Source organism: Lathamus discolor, chromosome 3, assembly GCF_037157495.1.
Source record: "Lathamus discolor isolate bLatDis1 chromosome 3, bLatDis1.hap1, whole genome shotgun sequence".
NCBI lineage: Eukaryota > Metazoa > Chordata > Aves > Psittaciformes > Psittacidae > Lathamus > Lathamus discolor.
Genome location: NC_088886.1, coordinates 43,364,797 through 43,386,717, shown reverse-complemented (window position 1 = coordinate 43,386,717; position 21,921 = coordinate 43,364,797). Strand labels below are relative to the sequence as shown.

The 21,921-nt window shown below is 37.6% G+C and overlaps 1 protein-coding gene across 1 annotated transcript in view; it reads right to left on the bottom strand.

Moving 5' to 3' along the window:
* The window catches only part of SLC9A9 (solute carrier family 9 member A9), a 207,940-nt gene extending 197,136 nt beyond the window's left edge, over positions 1-10,804 (bottom strand). The window contains exons 1-2 of the mRNA XM_065674907.1: positions 10,472-10,804; positions 1,673-1,875 (exon numbers count right to left, since the gene is read on the bottom strand). Coding sequence (XP_065530979.1) covers positions 1,673-1,875; positions 10,472-10,646 — 378 coding nt within the window. The 5' untranslated portion in view covers positions 10,647-10,804. The remainder of the gene's footprint in view (positions 1-1,672; positions 1,876-10,471) is intronic.
* Between the last annotated feature and the right edge of the window lie 11,117 nt (positions 10,805-21,921).

The following is a 21,921-nucleotide window of genomic DNA, read 5'->3' as shown; positions in this document are numbered from 1 at the left end:
AAGGGAATTACAGTCGCACAAAAACCAGAGCATGGTGTCACCATGTTTTCTGTTTTTTATGTTAGTGCTTTTGCCAGTCAGGAAGGCTGCCAGGCTTTGTTACTGTCTCCTAAACACTGCTGAGTTCCTCCCTCTTTCTTTTTTTATGTATTTTCTTTTTAAGAAGGCATTTGCAAGATAACTGTGAAGGAAAAATGAGTGAAAATCCAGACGGGCTGAGGCCTCTCCAGTAATACAGAGAAACCCACAATTCACAGTCAAGACTATGGAAAAAAGATTGGGAAATTCCTTGTAAGGACAAGAGCAACTTCTGGGCAATTTAGTGCTCTTTTCTCGTAATACAAGTCAGCTTCAGTATACCAGATCTGATGAAGATGTTTAAATGTAATGAATTAGTACACGTGCCGTGGAAACTAAACACGCATTTCGACTAGTACAAACCTCTTGCAACCATCTAACAGGAAAAAGGATGAAGAATCAGCAAAACCTCAGGAGTCTGACTGCCACAATGTTTTCCTGTCTCCACCCACCACAACTCTAATAGTGTTCTAATAGTCCTTGACAGGCTAGTTCTTTCTGAGAATGCCAAGAGCCTTGCAGTAAGGACAGACAGGCACACGACAGTGCTGCCTCAGCAACGGGTTTGAGCAGATGGTAAAACCCTAATTCTGCTGAGTCCCCCAGTGTACATTCTAAGCTTAACTTAAAAGTTTTTATAATGATAACCACTATAATACACAGGGACATGCATTACTGTGCTAGATAAACACTAATACTTGGAAAAAAGGAAAATACTGTATTCCAATATTGTACAAAAATGCTGGTCAGAAGCTTCATATGAATATATGATCTCTTGAAGCATAAAATCCATGTTTTAAATAGTCCCTCTGCACTCCTGAATTCTTTAAATTGATGCTATTTTAAAAGAAAGTGAGTGTTACAAGAAGTAAATATTGCAAGGGTTGGAAAATAATATAACTACAAAGTGAACTATTTGAATTGTTAAATGCTGAAAACAGAAAATGCCATGACATGCAAAAGACTGTAGACTAACTCCCACACTTCCCTTTTTGCATCCAGCATGAATTGCCCCAAAACTGTCTTCTCATGCTGGGCAATGAAATCCCTGCTGAGGACCATGCAGTAATAAATGAATGTACGAGAATGCTGTAAAGCATTTAAATGTTATAAAATCCCCCACTTATCTGTGGAGCTTTACATATACATATTTAAGTTTGTATTTTTGTAAAATGTTTAAAGTTTGCAGTTACTTCTGCTGTATACAGGAGGCAATCCTCCCTTGCATTGTGCTGCCAGATGAAGTCACTTTTAAGACAGAGGCCAAATTAAGATATCAGTAGTGTTTATAAAGTTTTGATGGCAATGAATCCAAGGTAACAGCTGCACCTGCAAGTGAACTCAGTGTCTGCAGTAGTGGGACTGTCAACTGAAAGAGTTCAGCCAACTATTCTGCAAGCAGACAGTCAGTTGTATGCTAAATGATGGGCAGGTTTCTACGGCACCTTATTTCCTTTCCTGGTCTCTTTCCTCACCCTAAATATAGAACAGCCTCTCTCTCTCTGTTGCATTTTATCTTGAAACTTGTCTTCCTCTCTCACAGGTGTAAATAAACATCTTACACGGTTTAGAACAAAAATAATACAGGTTTTACCTTTTGAAGCATTGCATTGCCCTGGTGACCATTGACATTGTGGTGGCTGATCTCTCTTTTGTATTGATATTCATAGACCTGGTTAGTTATATTAATAAGTAGAGTGGATCGCCCAGATTTCAGCTTTTCACATTCATAAACAGTTCCACTTTCAACATCTGATGCTTTCGTTGCATATTGTATAATTAAGCCCATTACAAGACCTGGAGAATAAAAAAAGAACAAACCCAAAGAGATTCAGGTAATTTTAAGTATCTGATGATACACAATTACTGATCAAGACAACTCTATTAAAGCTAGGACACCACCTTCTCAGTGTTGCCACATTCAAGGAGGCACTCATTCCACACTTCATGGACGACCATAAAATATTTTTCCAAATTGGTAATTTCATTAGAATACAGATGTTTGACATATGCTCAGTTGTGCTCCTATTTTTGTAACCCAGTTGCTGGAATCATTCTGATATAGTTAACTGAGTTGCTCATCCACTTAATTTTCAATAGATATTTAGAGAAGGGAGATGCCTGCATAACTAATGTGTTATACTGAGCATATAAAAATCAGCTTTGTTTTTGGTGATTTTACAAACTTCATTCATGAGGGCAAAACTGACACAGTATCCTCAGGCACGTTCTGCTTTCTGCAGAAGGCTGTATATTTTTAAGACTGTATAAACATGGGAAAATAAACGCAGGGAGAAGGAAAGGAAGATTAAGACTGGGATTAATTGATTTGATTATCTACAGTATAGGACTCTTATCTAAGAGGCACTTTGGCTCCCTTCACAGTTAACTGAAAGGAAAATACATTTCTGCAATTGCCCTCTGAAAGGTATGCATCTTTCTATTGGCTCTAGTGGGAGCTTGCTTAAGTTATTTCCACCCTCAGAGACTAGGATTTGGTTTCAAATTTAATTTCCATGTTTATTTTATCTCCTGTAAGTCCCATGTATAATGAACAGCTTTACAGCTACTAATTGTGAACACAATCATCAAATGCCAAGTATACTCAGATTGGTAGAAGACATCTAAACATCTAGATAGATAAACTTACTAATGAGGGATAAGAAAAAAATAAATTACAGGAAATAGCTGATAAGCATCTGAAAAAAGTATTATGCCAAAATTTAAGCTTTAGCAAGCAATGAGATGCCATGGTGATAAAAGTGATCATAAAGGCTTAGAGAGATAAATAGGATGTCTTTATTATCATCACATTTTCGCATAACGGAGTCTCTCTGAACTGCAGATTTCTATCATACATGCAGGGCAAGTTTGTAGCTTCCTGGACTGATGCTACAAGAGAGTAACAGCTGCATTGCTTGGTTAGTTTGCATAAGCATTTGTGCTTGGATTGTACTGATTGTTTAGTATGGGTCGTTTCTTTAAACCGTAAAGTTTAGGTAAGCAGTAGAAAATCCCAAGGCCACTTTCTTTAAGTTATGCAGCATTTGTACAGAAAAAATCAGACAATGAGTGTAGCTGTAGTAAAAGACACAAATCCTCAAAATCTCAGGGGAAAGCATATATGGGAAAAGGGGAGCAAGCATTGCATGTGCTACTATAAAAAATGACTTCTACAGTGGTCACTCCCAGATGTCCAAAATCATGAGTCAGAACCCAGGAAACCATTAATTAGCTAAAACAGTCAGGGTTTTCATCTTATTTTAATTAGATTTCCTTAGAAGAACCACATCTTTTATTTCCTCATTCTGAGATTTCTTGAATGTGTATTATATTGGCTAGTACAGCATATACTTTGAACCAAATTCTGTTTGATTGTTTTAAAAATGAAAACAAGTATTGTCAGTTATAGTAATGCAATTGCATTGACTTCTTCAAGGGTAAATTATCTGAACCTGTAGTGTCAAGTTTAGACTAGGAATAGATGGCTGTTCTGTATTGTGAGAAGATATCTCAGCTGTGATCTTCAGCTGTAGTCTGAAGCTGCCTCTGCAGAAATCTTCTGGAATGGAAACAAATGCAAATACTGTAGATCCTAGTCCTGCAAGACAGCTCTTGAGTACAAATAAATCCATTTGCAGAAAAGGAGTCTTTAAAAAATATGATAATGGTAGCTATATAGAAATAAAGAACAACACTGACTGACATTTGCAACTGGAATTCAAGTTTGCCCTTTGGGTTTTCTTCTCCCAGCTTTATATCTTATCCTCTGATGGGCTCCAGAGAGGAAATGATAGTGAAAGAATAAGGAAATTGTGAGAGTATCCAGCAGCATATACATATTGGAGGAATTAAATTAGAGAAGATTCTAACAATCTATATTCTCAAGGCATCAATGGGGCTTTGAGGTCCTTGTAGCTCTCAAAGAATCTCTATTATGTATTAAATTTGAACAAGATGTGGATGGGATCCATAATGATGGGCAGATTCAGAGTCTTTTCAGATGCTCTCTAAAAGATTCAAAGACAACTATCACTAGACTGTATTGCAAGAGTCAATATAAGCGATGGGATTGTATTTTTTCTTCAGTAATAACAAATGTGCCAACCACCCTATACAAAACCCCCAGTGAGTTAAAAATGTGGGAAGAGTGCATTTAATATTTTAGTAGGTGTATCATTTATGGAATGCACTTTCTGCTTTAGATCATTATATAACATTGCTTTTGTGGTGGAATTCAGGAGCCCAGGTCATATTCTAATAGAAGTAACTTATCTTTAAATAGGTGTGTAATGTACTTTCTGTTCCTCTACTCCCCCTTCCAAACTGAGTTACTGCTTTTGTAATGTATCTTCTGGAACATTTTTTATAGTTCAAGGGAAAAAAAAAAAGGGGAAATGTCATTTGGATGTCTGTACTATGAAAATAAAAAAGACTAATGTTTTCTAATTTCCTTGCAACCAGAGTTTTGTGGCAGAAAAATTAAACATGAAATTTTTCTCACAAAGTTCTATAGACTCTGGTATGTAAAAACATACCTTCTGTACAAATAGCACAGGTAGTTAGTTCTGATTTCATAGTGGCATGCATAGAAAGCCTAGCTTTACCATGGGAGTCTAGGAATTTGGCAGTTAAAAATCCCAGAATGTGAGTCAGAAAGGGTGCTACATCCATTACTTGATATCACACATAGGTATTATACCAAGGAACTGGTTAGCAGAAATAAAAAAATCAAATAGTATTACATCAGTTAAGGTTGTAGGTAATTATAAATGCAAACTCTGATGCAAGGCAAAACTTGAGTGTACTAGCACAAAGTAGGGTACCTGTCTTGTATTCTAGGAGTCCAAATCTGATTACAAATGTTTTCAGCTCAGCTTCCCCTTATTTAACACATTGTCCTTCAAAACTAGTACCAAGGCTTCATTTAATTCATGTTTTCAGCACATTTAGTTAGGGGCAGCACTGAAACAGAAAAGGGTGTAACCAATGTTGCAGATTTCTTTAAAAAAGTCTCAATCATCCCTTGAAGTAAGATCTTGCAGCAAAATCTCACTCTAACTAGAGCTCCGTCACGTTTCAGTGGAAGGCAGCACAGGTTTTCCAGCTTCTTCAGTGGAAGCAGGATAAAATCCTTAATCACAGAGTATTGGAAAGGATTTCTTAAGTCACTCATTCCAAACTCCTCAGCTAAACAGACTGTTCTTTAACCAGGATTTTTTCTAGTCAGCCGTTAGATGCCTTCCTTAATAACAACACTCAGGGATGCAGTTTGATTTCTTCAAACATTTTAGAATTTCTTCCAGATTTGTTTGCCTCAAAAATGTTATTCCTCTCTGTCGTGGTTTGAACCCAACCACAAACCTCGTCCACTCACTCCCCCCCTTCCTGCCCTCCCCCTGCTCCTGGAGGGACGGAGAGGAGAATCAAAAAGAATGCAACTCCCACGGGTTGAGATAAGAACAGTTTAGTAACTAAGGTATAACACAAATCACTACTGCTGCCACCAATAATAGTAATGATAAAGGAAATAACAAGAGGAAAGAATACAACACCTCAACACCAGCCGACCAATAACTCGCCCCACTCCCCCCAGCCGAGCACCGACCGATACCTCGTCCAACCCTGCAGTCCCAACCCTTCCGGGTCCCTCCAAGTTACATCCTGGGCATGACGTGCTGTGGTATGGAATACCTCTTTGGCTAGTTTGGGTCAGGTGTCCTGTCTCTACTTCCTCCCGGCCTCCCCTCCTCCCTGGCAGAGCATGAGGCTCAGAAAGTCCTTGGCCAGACCAAACATTCGAGCAGCAACTGAAAACATCGGCGTTATCACCACTGTTCCAAGGCCAAAAGATCAAAACACAGCACTGTACTAGCTCCTAAGAAGGAGAAAAATGACTGCTGCTGCTCAAAACCAGGACACTCTCTTCACCTGCCCACTACAAAATGTCAGTTTCTGCCTTGATCATGATTTTCGCACACCCTCTGAATGCTGACAATCTTTCTTCATTATGAATGTTGTAGTCAGGAAGACAATGAAGTACTCTATTTTACTGGGGGCTAGAGATTCCACTTTCTGCAACTTGTTACATCCGTTGCTGCCTTTGAGAATCAGGGCTTCTCAGAACACACAATCAGAAGGAAACTACAGTTATTTCACACAAGAGGCATAATGGATTTAGGAGGTGTAAGAATCATATTGCCTAATCGTTAGAGACCTCCACCAAAGTCGAATCAAGAACCCTGACTGTTTCTCACTTCCAGACATGCTGCATGGGATCCTCAGAAGAGCCTGCAGAAGGGCTACTTTGAGTCACCATTCACACTTCCCACCTGCAAGGAGATGAACAACTGGAGGGGGGGAAAAAAAAAGTGGTAGACCTTCAATCCCACCCTTTCAATCCCCTCAAAACTTCCAGAAGGATCTCTAACCATTACAACACAAAGCCATTTCTTTTGAGTGCGACAATGGCTGTGTTCTGTCATTCATTTTTTTAATGTTTTCACTCCAGTCTGACCAAGTAGTCCCACCGAGCAAAACTTTGAAGGCAGGTACACCTTCAATCGGCCTCAAAAATGGGTATTGTATCGGTGGATTGATTGGTAGTGAGGTTTGGGGTTTTTTGTTGTTTATGTTTCTGTGAAAGTTTCTGCCTGCCTGCCTGTTGGAGGGCTAGCCTCCTAATCAGAGGTAACTGGTGGCACCTGTATGTAGCCCTGATACCTAAATTCTGGGGAGGGTGAGAAATCTGGATACTCAAACCCACTTTTTTGGTGTGTTAGCTCTGGATTATTCCCACACTAGTGTGGAGGGCCATGACTTATGTATTATATGGGGAATTTGGCATCTAATATTTTATGACTGTGGTATTTAATGATACCAGACCCTGTAGCAGCTGGCTAATAGACACTGAAGTCTCTTATCGTCTAGTTTTAAGGCTGTTTTCTGAGCTCTGTTGTTGAAAGAGGGGCTACCTACTCTTACCTGAGATAAGTGGCATTCAGTTTTCATCACTGCTTGTGCAGATAATCTACCACACTAATTCTGACTACACTGTTGTATAGCAAATGGGGCTGATAATGTATATAAAGGATGTTACTCCCTTTCTAGGTGGCACAAAGTTACTCTTTTATATCCACCTGCCTCCTTATGATATACAGAAATTGGGAAGTAAGTAGAGTTTACTATTTTGGATCTGTTTGTCAAAGCAAGGTAAGGTGTTTGTGGAAAGTTGTTCTCTGAAATACTGGGAAATCAAAGAATGAATATGAACAACCAGGTAAGTGTGTATTTTTCTTAGCTGTTGGGAGTAACTTTTCAGTTTGGTTTCAAAGCAAAACAATGTGAGTGTTTAAATACTTTCCAGCTAAGTGACTTGAAATATATGTATACATATATATATACGTACACGGGTGAGGTTTTCATGTGTGAAATAATGTGGAGTTCCTGTTGAATTAATTCTGGGTTATGCTAAATGCTTTTGTTCTTTTCCTTACAACTGCAGAAAATTTTTGAATTTAAATATAATTATATTCAGTTATATACTTATAGTTACACCATTGCTTTGATTAAAAAAAAAAAGTCTCAGTTTTTAAATGTAATTTAAAGTTTCTAAATGGCCACTTTTCCAGTATGGGCTTTTTTTAGCTGGAAATACTCAGCCTAGAAATTAATTTATTACAAAGCTTGTGTAAACTCATCCTCCTTCTCCCCCCTCCCCAGTTAAAAAACAGACCTTTTCTTTGTTCTAGACTTTAAATAGGACTTTCTATCAGGCTGTTCTTAGTGTTCAGTTTGTGGCTGTTCAGCACTTTGCAGTAACTGCAAAACTTCTTCCTGTTTTTGTACTTCTGTGGTGTCTGATTCCCCCCCCCCCCCCCCCCCAAATCTTCCTCCTGCTTCTCTTTATCCTTTCCACTGATATACACCTAATGGCACACTGTCCTGATAAGGGATACAGACCCACACATCACGCTGTGGGACACAGTCTGCAAATAAATGGCCATATTCTGACACCTGAAGCAAAATTATTCATTTCTTGTGCTGCTATTCATGCATCTAGGACATAGCTCAATGGGCTGGAGTAAAGCAAACTGTAGGGCAGAGACCTCTAGTTTGTACAAAACAGGTATAAATCAGAATTGTTCTGGTAACGAAGATAAAAACTGAAGGCAGGATTTAGCTCGCTGTCAGTGCTTGGTGCCATGAAGATTTTCTTCCAGAGTTGCTGCCTGTTGATGGGACATCTCTATCATGACCTCTGAAATTCCACTTTCTTTTCATCATTGCTATTCCACAATGCTAACCGTACCAAAATTTCCAAGTATAAAAAGGACATAATCAGCTTTTTGGATCCTACAGATCAGCTTTTTCCCCACGTTTAAAGGTTGCCATAAATATTGCAAGACTAAATAGTTTTTTTATGACCATGAGGAATGTTTCCTTTGTTCATGAATGTTTTAATAATTCAAAAGCTCTGCCCTGCTGCAGCACTAATCTCTTAACTGATCAAAAGAATATAATGAGCTGTTTAGCCTCATGAAGTGCAGATTATGGTCTGGACAGGCAGCAAAACAACCAAAAGACAGACAAAATTCTAATTAAATAGTGATTTATTTGTGTAATTTTGAATTCCCCTATATTTAATTACTATTTTGATAGACTTTTGGCTAAATCTTCAACAAATGTCGTCAGCCACACATAGGAAACAGTGGAATAGTGTAAAGGAAGGTGGTATAGAAGAGTCACCCATGTAGCTAGAAAAACTTTGTAGTAACTTACAAACCAATCATAATGAATATATTGCTCAATGTTTAATGGTTTATCTTTTGAGGGATGCTAATAGAAATGCAACAAGCAAATATAATTTCAGCTGTGCTCTGTAGCTTGTAACCTGTAAAACTGCTAAACAATAATCTAGGTGATGTCAGAGAATGAAAACCATTGTTTTTAAGCACTGCGTGATGTGTAGTTCTGTCTCAACTGGTTCTGTTGAAGCGTGTTTTCTATGTGCAACAGACTTCAAGATTACAAAATTGGCATATGATCAAATAAATACTTTTTCACAACTTTAAAATACATGCAAAGCAGATGAGAAATGAGAGATCCCACAGAACCAGGTGTTAGGTGCTCAGTGACTGGCTTAATAGAAGAGTTTCTTGTTTACTTGCTTTCCTTCAAAGTATCAAGTCACTTGTGAAGATAGTAAATGAGCTAAGATGGTAAAATGGCCTGTGTTCTTGAAATTTCACACAGTTGATTTATCTAACAAAATTGTTTGAAGGGGATGCAAAGAAAACTAATCTTCAGCTACAGTCCTTCTATGGAACTGAAATGATCTTAAAATGCTTGATATAGAAAGAATAATGAAACTTTCTCTCAAAATGCAGGGGTTGGTTGACTGTTCTGTAGCAGGCTTGAAGCTGAACCTCTATAGGTGTGCCATGATAAACAAATACTCTGCAGAATATGTTATCTTAACAAAACCAGTTTGGGGTAATACACTCTTGGGTACATGATGTACATACAGTAACTCTGAATCAAACTAGGTTGACATTTAGATATAGAATAACTGCGCTGTTGATTTATATGTTCCATTTTGACAGTGTTACCCTCCTCTATGGCAAAAGAAATGGCAGTCACACACTTTTCTCAAAGTGAAACAACACTATGACATGAGAATGACAAGAAAAATCACTATACATGTAAGTGTATGCCATTATTAAATTAGCAAGTACTTTTATCAGTGGACAATGCAGAAAGTTCTACATGAAAGTGATACACAATATTGCAAAACTTCATTAAAGAAGATTAGAACTAGACAGGGAAACAAATTACAGTACAATGACAGCATTCAGAGATTTGAGTGAGGCATTCTTTGTGGTGTGTCGTTCAAAGGCACAGGGAAAGGGCATAAGAAAAATCTCAAGATCATTTAAACTTTATCAGACAACATGCGTGTATCCACAAGGCTCCTTCAGTCTAACACCTTTATATGTTATACAAAACAAACATGGAAAATAAACAAATTTTATAGTCTCTTTCACTGAGGGCATTTCATTCTTTTGAAAACAGTAAACTCCTTATTCCCAGAGTGTCAAATCTGTTTGAAAACATTAAACTCCCTAACCTCTGAAGTGGGCTGTCTGCCCATAGAGGAACGTAACATGCACATCGTGAAGACAACCAGCTCATGATAGTCACTGCCTTAAAAAGTCAGCTTCTAGCTACTTTATGAGAGATGCTGTTATATTTTTATTTTACTGTACAGTTATGGAGCTGATGATGCTTCATTCAGCACGTTTTCTGAGCTTTGTCAGCACTTGATCTCAAATGCCTTATCATAAATATGCAACTAGTAACATGTTAAGCTGGCACTTGAATTTATACTCACCATAAAGCATAGCTCCTCCAGTTTCATGCAGAAAGCGGAATCGATGGTTTTTAAACAACCAAATTGTTAATATTGTAAGAATGAGCAGAAAGTTAAAGACTAGCAGCTCCACAGCTCCCTGATGATAAAACTGATCTTCATCTTTCACTGATACGTATTTCTCCAACTTCTCCATTTCATTCCCTTTGTGGGAAATATGTGCAAAATAAAAGAAAAAAAAATCACAGGAAAGAAAGTATTATTGCCTTTGGTACAAAACGTCCAGATACTACAGAAATTCACAGCAAGCACATCTGTTTCATTTGCAGCCTCATGGTAAAGTGCCCCAGCTCAGAATTCAGCTGGATTCTAGTTACAGCTTCCTGTTTCTGTCTTAAAGCTGCCCTGTCTCATTTTGAATGTTACAGTTGCATCGCTGGGCTGGGCTTGCTCTGGTTGTAGATGTACAAATCGCCTCCAAGGCTCAGGCTCTGTCAATCTCCAAAATTCTGTTGCAAAACTTAGTCTGTGTTCACAGTGTTTGTTCCAGTAGTTTACAGCGTAATCGGAATCCTAAAAATCGTATTTTGTCTTGGTAGTTTCAGGTAGAAAAAATGAGATTAGAAGAATGGTATAGCAACCTTCGTTACATTTTTGAATCTTTCTTCTTTCCAACTTTTAAATGCAAGTGCCATAAAATAAAGGCGGCATGTTACTATGCCGCAAAGACAGAATAAAACAAAATAAGGAGTAAGGATTTCAAGATTTAGATCTTGAACTTCTTGTGATCATACAGAAAGACTAAGCACTCTGTGTAAAAGCAAGGGTCCGATTACCTGGGATTAAAAGCACTTAATCCCCCCATCAAACTAAATAAATGAAATGTGGAATTTGCTTTCTGTCATTTCTGCTGTTTGTATGATTTTAATTTACATTACTCAAGCCAGGAAAACTGTAGAACTTGTCCTACAACTTTCAGCTAATATGGAAGTCTTTCTGTCTGAGCTCGAGGCTGCAATACATGTGTTACACTGGAGAATTGAAAAAAAAAAAAATCTGAAAAAAAATCTGATTCTCACTAAAAAAAGGACAATCTTGTTATTTTTTGTCAAAATCTCATAAAACTTATTTTTAAAAAAGTCATTGGGCCAAGCTAATCTGTACAGAGACCATTCCAAGACATGTATCTCTCAAAGGTGAATAAACCAGAAATACTTTCATATGTAATTTCAAGGCTGTAGCTCATAATAATATGAGACCTCACTTGGAGTATTGTGTGCAGTTCTGGTGTCCTCAGCATAAAAAGGACATGGAACTGCTGGAACAAGTCCAGAGGAGGGCCACAAGGACGATCAGGGGACTGGAGCACCTCCCGTATGAAGACAGGCTGAGAAAGTTGGGGCTGTTCAGCCTGGAGAAGAGAAGGCTGCATGGAGACATCATAGCAGCCTTCCAGTATCTGAAAGGAGGGCTATAGGGATGCTGGGGACAGACTGTTTGTTAGGGACTGTAGAGATAGGACAAAGGGTAATGAGTTAAACAGGGGAAGTTTAGATTGGATCTAAGGAAGAAGTTCTTTACTGTGAGGGTGGTGAGGCACTGGAATGGGTTGCCCAGGGAGGCTGCGAATGCTCCATCCCTGGCGGTGTTCAAGGCCAGGTTGGATGAAGCCTTGTGTAACATGGTTTAGTGTGCGGTGTCCCTGCCCATGGCAGGGGGGTGGGGAGTGGATGATCTTGAGGTCCTTTCCAACCCTAACCATTCTATGGTTCTGTGAATTCTGTCCTCCATGTAAACAAATTTTCTCACATTTTACAGGTTTTCATTTATTCTTTCTTTTTGTATGAAAAGCAGTTTCCCTCTAGTTCTTTTTAAATTAATGCTTTACATTGCTTGCCAGATACCAGATATTTTTTTTTTTAAAGTATCATTGTTTTGTTTTGGTGTTGTTTTTGGGTTTGTGGGTTTTTTTTTTTTTATTATTATTTTTGTTTATTTTGTTTTTTTTTTTGTTTTTTTTCTTTGTTTTAGAGAAACACTGAAGGCATTTTCAGGCTTCTTTTATGTAAGGCAAGACATCCGTGTCAGGAAAAGCTTCACCGTCCTCAGGCATGAGAACTTAGACACTAGTTTTCAGACATCACAAAACTTTGTCCTTGCTGGAAAACTTTGGGGGGTTTATGTCTGTTTGTTTTAACTGGTTTTATTTTTTTCTATTTGTTTTAATTGTTTCTACTGAACTAAACACCACAAGCCTGTTCCAAGATTCACTTTTTTGGAAGGTTATAAGTTTCTTAAGTTTGAGTCTTAACAACATAAGGGCTTCATAAAAGACTGTTTGTGAAAAGTAACACCAAGTGTCCCAGCTCTACAAACTTTTCATCATGTGCTTAAGTCATCAATTTAATCACTGAATCAAGCCCCACTTGCTGAATAGGTTTTGGACTTAAAAGTAATCTAGACACGTACCAGACATAGACTTTACTGATAGTTAAAGGGCTATGTTTCTTAATATTGGCATAATAAAAAGGTGTTTATACTTCAAGAGCTTATTGCTGTAATGGAAAAGTGCTGTCTGAATAAAAGGTGATCTTAGTATCAGCTTTTGGCATTTGCTTAGTTATGTAAAGTTCCCTTTATAAATGGGAACTGGTGATAATGGCTGACATTGTGAAGCAACGTTTTCAGATCTGAGTTTTAAGTTACTAATATTTTCAAAGGGGCCAGATGTTCAGCTGCAGCAATCCACATAAAAGTTCACTTCTATATTATTCCTCTATAATAAAATATGCAAAACATATGAAGATATGATGATTAAGGAAAGCTAACTATCTGATGCAACATGTTGCAAGTGGTTATTTTATACATAAATTACTGGTGGAAATATGTTGCAACTAACTGGTCCAGGACCTTAAGAATGCTTTTTGCTTTTAATAATCTGATGACATTTTGGCATGTTTAAGCTACTCAGAAGTATGCCCCACATGTTCAGGGTCATACATGGAGAATAGCTAATGTGAAACCTGTAAGTAACAAAAAAGCCTGAATTAAAAGTTTCAATACAGTTAGTTTTGTTACAGTTTGTGAGGAATGGTATGACTTTATTCTCTGAATTATTGTTCTCTGTATACCATATCATTTTATCAGAAATATAGGTACACCTGTAGAACCTCTTGAGCTAAATGAAACAAAATCACCTCTCCAGTGTTTCTGCAGGAATGTTTTGTGAATTACAGTTCTGGAAAAAAACATGAGTCTGGGTAGATGAGAAGTAGATGAGAAGCAGCTTTACTGAAAAAGTGGAGCTAGCAATGAAAAAACAGAGAAACACGTATGGCCTCAGAGAACCTTATCAGTGTTTGGAAGATCTCATTTGAAAAACTTTAGGCAATGCGACAATATGTTTATTCTTTCTGTGCTCAGGTCTTTCCATGTTCTTATCCGTAACCACAGTTTCAGCAGTATCCAGGCCCTTCATCAATTTCCCCTCCTAACTGGAACAACCCCTCTCCAAGGTTTGGTTGGTTTGCAGGTCAGATAGAACAACAGTGTTTTGCAGCAGCTGCATCATGTTTGCAACACTGATAATAAATGACAAATCATCATAAAGGAAGGAAGGGATATGGATAAAATAAAAAGTTACTTTTTGGCTTTCAGAACAGGCTATTTATTGGGTGAATGAAGAAATTTTTCACAGGGAAGATATTTTGAGTATTATTTAACAGATCAAAGACAGAGCCAAAATAAGTTAAAGTTCCTGTTGGAAGGTAGTACATCAAGTAATTCTCATAATACCTTGCTCTTACTACAAATAGTATTTGCTTCCTCTCCCTTGACATGTCATTTTTATGAACAGAGGTGGTAGCGGTCTTGCTTATTTTCTATGTTCATCTTATCAACTCTACTTTATGAATTCTACAGAATAATAATCCTTTTCTCCCTTAGCCTGGCAGATGTAGAAGTCTGCTCTTACAGAAACTATTAAGATTAAATAGAAAGCAGAAAAGGTCTTGTAAATCAGTAGAGAGATTCTCGTCCTGGAAAATATAAAGTCAGAAAAGGAGCACAATGCAAAAATTGTAATTAATTATAGTAATTATAGTTACTGGGAATTCCAAGCAGAGAGACGATGCTTTGGCAATTATGCAAGCATAGGAAAAGTACAGCCAAAAGTAAAAACAAACATTGAAAACAAGTGCATCTAAATATGTAAACAAAAACTGAAGCAAAACCAATTCTGAAACTGAGAAATCAACCACATTGCCAGTGCACAGATAAAAAATGTTCTGTCATAGCTCGCTTACCTAAAATCCCCAGACAGGATGGAACAGGATTACTGGGATCACAACTGGTTATCCTTCTCTAATCCATTCCGGCCAAGAAGATCTGCATTGCTAGCTCCTGTTCTTATACAGAGCTGCTTATGAATTAGTGTGGGCTAAGGCCACTTAGAACCACTAAGCCCCCAGTGGTGGGCTAAGTGTCAGTTTATAACTGCCAGGCCTCGGTGTATTTGGAAATCTCTACTGCTTAGAAGAGCCTTTTTATGAAATGAATTTATTTGCTAGTTGCTATTGACCTTACCCTCTTTTTTTTTATTTAATTTTTTTATATATTTTTTTTTCTGAGGTTAGACTCTGGTATTGAGTATATTAGTATTGCTGGTATTCTATCTACATGGGTCACAGCATCTCTAGTGACAGAAACAAGTTCACAGAATCTATATATCTAGGATGTTACAGTTATTACTTTTAGCTGAAAAATAGATTTAAAAACAATTCATGCTTACTGGAATGCATCTTTCTATGCAGAATGCACTATCCTGTTATTTTGGTTTTGGGGTTTTTTTTTTTGACCCTCCTTGGTTCAAAGCCTGTTTTACTGCCTAATCAAAATACAATACTAGTTATGATTAGTAAATTGAGTTCAGTGAAACTGGATTTTCAGTCTCTCAAGAGAGTTGAGATATTTCTCCTCATTTGCCACTGTCTCCAGACTAATGACCAGCTCAACACACTGTAATTGTCATGCTGGAACCAACCTTTACAAACCAATTTCAATTCAGAAAGAGCTGAAATGCTCATATGCCAGTACTTCTGGAGAAACTAAAGCTCTGAAAGGAGAACAGTTTGATTCTATGAGCTATCACTGTACACTTGATCTGCTCTGTTTCAGCCAATAGGTTCAGAACTAAGGCAAATTCTTATGAAATTCTGTGAAAGTGATAATGCCTATTTATGCAGTTTATACTAACCCATGTTCATTGTCAGGATCATGAAGGATATATTTCCAAGGTTTACTTCCTTGGATTTAATGTTCATTTTCAGCCTGAACTGCTACACTGCATTGTTTTATTTTTATATTTTAATAAACTGAAAACCAGCCTAGATAAAAAAATTAATTTAAAGATGCCAATTTTAAAGATAATTTTTTAAATTATAGTTTCCTTGTGGGGGACTGCTTGGGGAGCTAAAAAGGTGAGAAGGGTTCACTATGGAGTAGAATGTTCATGAAATCTCAGCACATGTAAAGTTTGTTTTGCTGCTTATCCCAGGCAGCCTATTTTTTGAAGGACTGTGGCACACTGACTCATGTTCATGTTGTGGAACCATGGACTTGTGTATGTCCACTGGCTTAAGTTCAGCTTCCTACGAAACAGGTAATGTGTAAGTCCCATAGACTCTGTTGCAGGCTGGGAGGTGTGAAGGTGAACCATAGCAGCAAAGACTCAGGCAAAACTGTTTAAGCATTTCTCTATGCTCAGGTAATGTCTCTATACTCCTACTGGTTGCCTCATCCTGCTTCCACCTTCTTTGTGCTTCCTTGTCCCATTTGAGTTTGTCCAGGTGTTCCTTCTTCATCCACACTGGCCTCCTGCCATGATTGCTTCGTTTTCTGCATGTTGGGAGGTTCTTGTCCTTTGAGAAAGTTATCTTTGAAGATAAATCAACTCTCCCGGGCTGTTGACATCAATAATACCCCAGGCTTCCATATGAAGAGTGATATTGCATCACTGATTCAACTGCATTTGGTACACAGCAACTACAGAAATGCGACTGCATCCATTACTGCCACGCTGCAGCAGTGAACATCCTGTGTCTGACATCCAAATCTTTAAAAAAACCCAACCCAAACCCCAAACCACCACAAACAACAAAATGAACACTAAAAAAAAACCAAACAAAGCTGCTGGACAAAGTATATTGCAACAGTGAATTTTGTTTTTCTCGGGGACATTTTTCAACAGTATCTAATCTGGTGACTTGTATTTCAGAAACAGGTTATATTAGAGTGTTCTGTGGTCTATCAAAGTACTGCTAAGGAAAGCGTTAAAAATACCTGTTGTAACTGATCTACATGACTTGGACTAGTCTTTTTCGTGACTTGAATCCGGAGGTATATTCCACTAGAGGGCTCTCTTTACACGTGAAATGAAAATCTGACTAAGCCGCATACTAGATCTTTTTATGAATTCTTCAGGTTAAAGACAGGGGGTTTGGTTTATGTAAAAAACATTTGTAGTGCATCAGTATACTGGATATGACTGGATAGTTTGTAATATATAATTATTTTTGTTACTTCATTTTCTGAATTACTTTTAGTCTGTGAACACAGACGTTTCGGATAACTCCTAGTTAAATTAAACATCTTGCTCAAATTTGTATCTCCCCGAGGTCAGTAGGAATTGGATTAGGCTAACATTTTTATTTTATGGATTCTGCTAATACCATTAAAGTATTTTTTGGTGCAGGTTTATTTATGCATATGCTGGCCAGCCTTATGTGAAGATAACCCTGCTATCTTCCTACCTGAGAGCCTAAAAACATATTTTACTAAAACAGACCTATGATGAGCAATGCTGTTTTCATCTCTATCCGTATGCAAACAGCAGCTGTTCCTTTTTTCACTTGAACAATGTTTAAAAGCTTGTAAATAAGAAACATTAAGAACAGTTAACCACTGTTTCTACGTAATGGCACTGTGCCATCATCAGCAGCATTTCAAGAACACAGGTTGCATTCTTGCATACATAAGACAACTGGGGCTATGTCTGTAAAGAAATGTAGGCACAAGAAGCGCAGGCAGGCACTTCTGAAAATCCCGGTGGATGTAAACTCCTATTACAGACAGGGTTTAGCCCTGCTGCTCTTCTGTAGTAACCAGTCTTTCTTTAAGTGAATCATGTCCAAAATGTAACTAATTTAGATCTGGGAATATCTACCTGGAGTGCCATGTTGCTTTCCTTGCCCAACGAAAAGACTGAATCGCTCCTTTGCTTATCTCTAGCCTAGTCCTTGGCCTTTGTTGTCTCTTCTTTTGCCTTTCTTTGCATAGGTTCTGGACAACCATTGCTCTCACTCTGAGCCATGTCTTATCCTTATGCTGCTTTTGGTTCCAACCTTTTTATTCACAGACCTCTTTTCTTCCAATTGACAGTTTTCAAATATTTTTCTCTTGTTCTCTGGAAACTAGTTGCTATAGAGACACCTGATGATTACAGAGACAGTGACTACCTTTGTTAGAACCTCAGTTGCTATAGCAATGACTCTTGGCTATGGGTTCAATGAAATCTGCTACATGGTTCATGCCCTTTTACACAGCAATACAGCTTGTGAAAGCTTCTTTTAATTGTTATGCTCAGTAATGAGACTGTGAGCCAAATTCTGTTCTAATTGAAGTCAGTAGGAGTTTTGCCATTAACTTCAGTGAAACCACAGTTTGGTCCTAAACTCCCATGTGCATAAATAACAAAAGGAATCTACTTTCAGCACAGTGGCAAACAGTATGGTTACACTCAGTAATAGCTAAACCTTGTAACGAAACCTGGATTGTCTGTATTCTACTAAACACTGACTTGTTTGATAATATCTTTTGACATATTACAGAAATAGTCAATTCTCAGATCACGGTCTCTGTGTGTGTGCATATCCTTTTAAAGAGGGGAATTGTGAAATAAAAACGTCATCTTTAAAATTCATGGAAAAATGTTTCTCTTGTTACTTTGTGGAAATAGTGACAAGACAGTACACATTTTTAAGGAAATAGCTTCAATTCCAGAAGGGGTATCCCTACTGAAATGGTAGATATAATGCTGTTTCAAAGGTCATTATTTCTCAGCAGTCTCCCTGAATTTTTGTTTGACACTATGGGAATGACCTCTGAAGAATGTCTTAAAGCTAACTTTGCCTTTGAGCTATTTCTGTTCTATTTAAGGTATCCTAGAGATAGTTTCAAAGTTGTGGGAATCCAATTCAAGGATAAGTTAAGATTGGAAAGTGCTGTATTTGATGTGTCCTTTCACTTAAGTTTGTTTTGTTAGGTTATACCCAAATAATCATATCTTACAACTGCTGTAGTAATTCCTTCCTTCATCTGGTGGCCTTTTCAGGAATTCATTACTGTTCTATTTAACCTGGTTTTGTGAAGCTGTGTGGAAATCTGCTGTGAGTTTGTGTCATAAAAACAGAAGTTCTTCCCCCTGACCCCCTTGATAAGGTCTAAGTTATAGGCAAGATTATAAAATATCTTATTTTCAGCATGCTCAGAATAAATACTGGCATGCCCACTTCGACAGCTGCTGCAAAACTGAAAAATTCTCAAGTCCTCTTACAGTGTTTTACCATGCATATTTTGTATGAAAGTCTGCTCATTTTAAGCAGTCAGGAGTACATGATAGAAAATCGTGGAAGTATATGAAATAAATATTATTGATCCCTTTCTAAAGATTTAGGCTGAAATCATCACAATGGAGATTTTGATTTGCTGTGGGAAAAGTATGGAATGGAGAAATGTTGCCATTACAACAGAAAGCCTGAGGTCTTTAGTAAATCATGCTTTGTATTAACACATATTTTATATAGATTTGTACTAGAGTCACTCTGCAGGTGCTTCCAGATACATGCAGAACACTAGAACTCTTGTGTGTACTCCCATGCTTTGGCATGCTTACTGTTCTGTAGCAGGTTTTTGGACCCAGGACAAAACTCTCAGCAAATCCAGGCTCACTTATCTTTCTTTTCCCTTCATATAATTTCCTCAAAATTTGGCATTTCTTCTTGCTGCACCAGTCATGTCTGTTTCTCTTTCTTCTGCTCTCCAAAGATAAGCTGTGGAACACTCAGGAAATAAATAATAAAAAATATCCTCTTATGAATTCTACTCTCCCCTGAAGATCAGACTCATCTGATGATGAAAGTCCATATTAGGCATTTCTTTGTTTCAATGCTAGCCTGTTGGGCAATTTGGTTGCTCCTGGTATTCATGCATGCTATGTTTTCTGTGAATAGAGACTCCACAATTGTTAATAGCTGTGTATTTATAATTTGGAATTTATGATTGATTTAGAATCATAAAATCAGAATGAAAGAATAATTTGTGTTTGAAGGGACTTCTGTGGGTCATCCAGTCCAAAGTCTGAGTCAGCTTAGATCAGACTCCTAACTGCTTAGTGGCTAGCTGTTTTTCCCTTTGAGTCTTTAACTTGCAGGTAGAGAAGAAAGGAAGCAAACAAGTATTGCATTCAAATTAAGTTGGCAATTTGAAGAAATTGCACAAAAAACCCCAAACCCTTTTATAATGTAGAGCTCAAATTAACAAATTATATATAAATTCCATTGTACTCAAAGCATTATGTCGTGACTCCTGCATTTTCATTCCCTTGTCAATCTGGTCACAGAATAACATTAGAACTAGAATCGGTTTTGTTACTGAAGTTTCACTTTCTTAGGCATTACATGAATATTTCCCACAAATCTGTTCTGAGAGACACAGGAGACCTGAAATCCTGAAAATTCTTGGGGACCACTAATTTTGGTGAGATTTTTTGCTTTGGGGGGAGAAGCTTTCTGAATTATGAACTGACTTTTTGAGGCATGCGAGAGATTCTGTCCTGTCTTCTAACATGTATATGTAATGTATTTTAGATTACTCATATGTTTTGCTTGGCTGCCCAGTGCTTTCTTGTATTATCTATGGACAACCTATATGCTGGTATTTGAAAGAGAGACATTGTTTTCCATATCCTTCTAGTAAGAATGCAATGTCTGAAATGAAGTTATGTCTGTTCCTAATTGAGGCAGAGGAGAATAATTCCCTGCTTGAGGAATGCCCCATGTAAAACTTACAGCAGTTCTCTGACATTGGTAGGGAGCAGAACTATAGAAGCTCATCATCATGTCTCTCACAGTTTAGGTGCCTCTTAAGAAAAAAAGCGTATCTTCTCAATACCCTTAGTAAAAGAAAATAACTTTAGGAGAAATCAGCCGAGTATCCCAGACAGAAAGTGGCAGGAGGTTATTCAAACTGAGCTAGCACTTGTGGTATTGCTCATTTGTTTTCAGACATGCTATTAACAGTGTTCTTTATCCACCTTATTGTCCCTTCTCTTGCCAGTTGTCTTCAATCTCTGTTGAGTGCAGGTCAGGAGAAACAGTTGTTCCTTATGAGGCAGCTTTAGCAAAATGAAAGAAAAAGTGTGTTGCACTTAGATTTATATTGTTATTGCTTAACTTCTCTCCTCTGGAGCACAGCTTGAATTCTTCCATGAAGAATGTTCTTTCCCCCATGTCTGACAGTGTGAACCTGGCAATGCTCAAGCTGCTCCAGGTGTATGGAAGATAGCAGGATAGGTCCTCACCTACCAGAACAAAGATTCTATGAATAGAAGAAAGTCATAAATGATCAATGTCTCACAGCAGTCCTTTTTTTTGTTTGTTTCAGTAGCAGCAAACCCCAGAACTTTTGTGCATCCACTACTGTCACTCCAAAGTGGAGTGAATTGAACTCCTCTTGGAAAAGAGGAAAAGTTGCAGCTTTCTGATCAGCTGGATTTGAAGTGACAAGTCATAAAGATTCAGCACTCCCTGTTACTTTCGTCATCTTTCCCCCTTCTCAATGTATACATAAATAGCCTTCAAACATCGTTCTTCATGTGTTCCAGATGAAAGTAACAAGGGTGTTTTGGTGATGTTAAATGTGATATTATACATCATGAAACACGTTTTCCAGGTTGAGTTAATGTGCATACTTAAAGGTTCTCTTTGTGACTCTGGAAGACTGCCACGGAGCACAGGCTATTTTGTTTGAATATTTGTTAAGTCTGGTTTTGAATATGGCTTTTTGTTGAAAGACATATTATGGGTGACCAAAAGGTCAGTTCTTGGCTCTGGAAGAAACTAATTTCTTTGGTTACATTTGCATCTTGCACACTAATTTTTAGGGGGTTTAAAAGAAGTAAAACTGAAAATACCATTATCTGACCTTTGGAGTTGTTCCTTTATCTAGGAATTATGCATTTTAAAAAACTGCATGAAATATTTGGAATGTGGATACTGTAATGTTTTATAATGATAGGTATTTTTCATGTCTTATGGTAGAAGAAAAGTGAGACTATGTTAGTATTCTGATAATACAACGGGTTGCATTTCCCCAATTCAGATTTCAAAGTCTCCTCCTAAATCCCCCACAGAAAT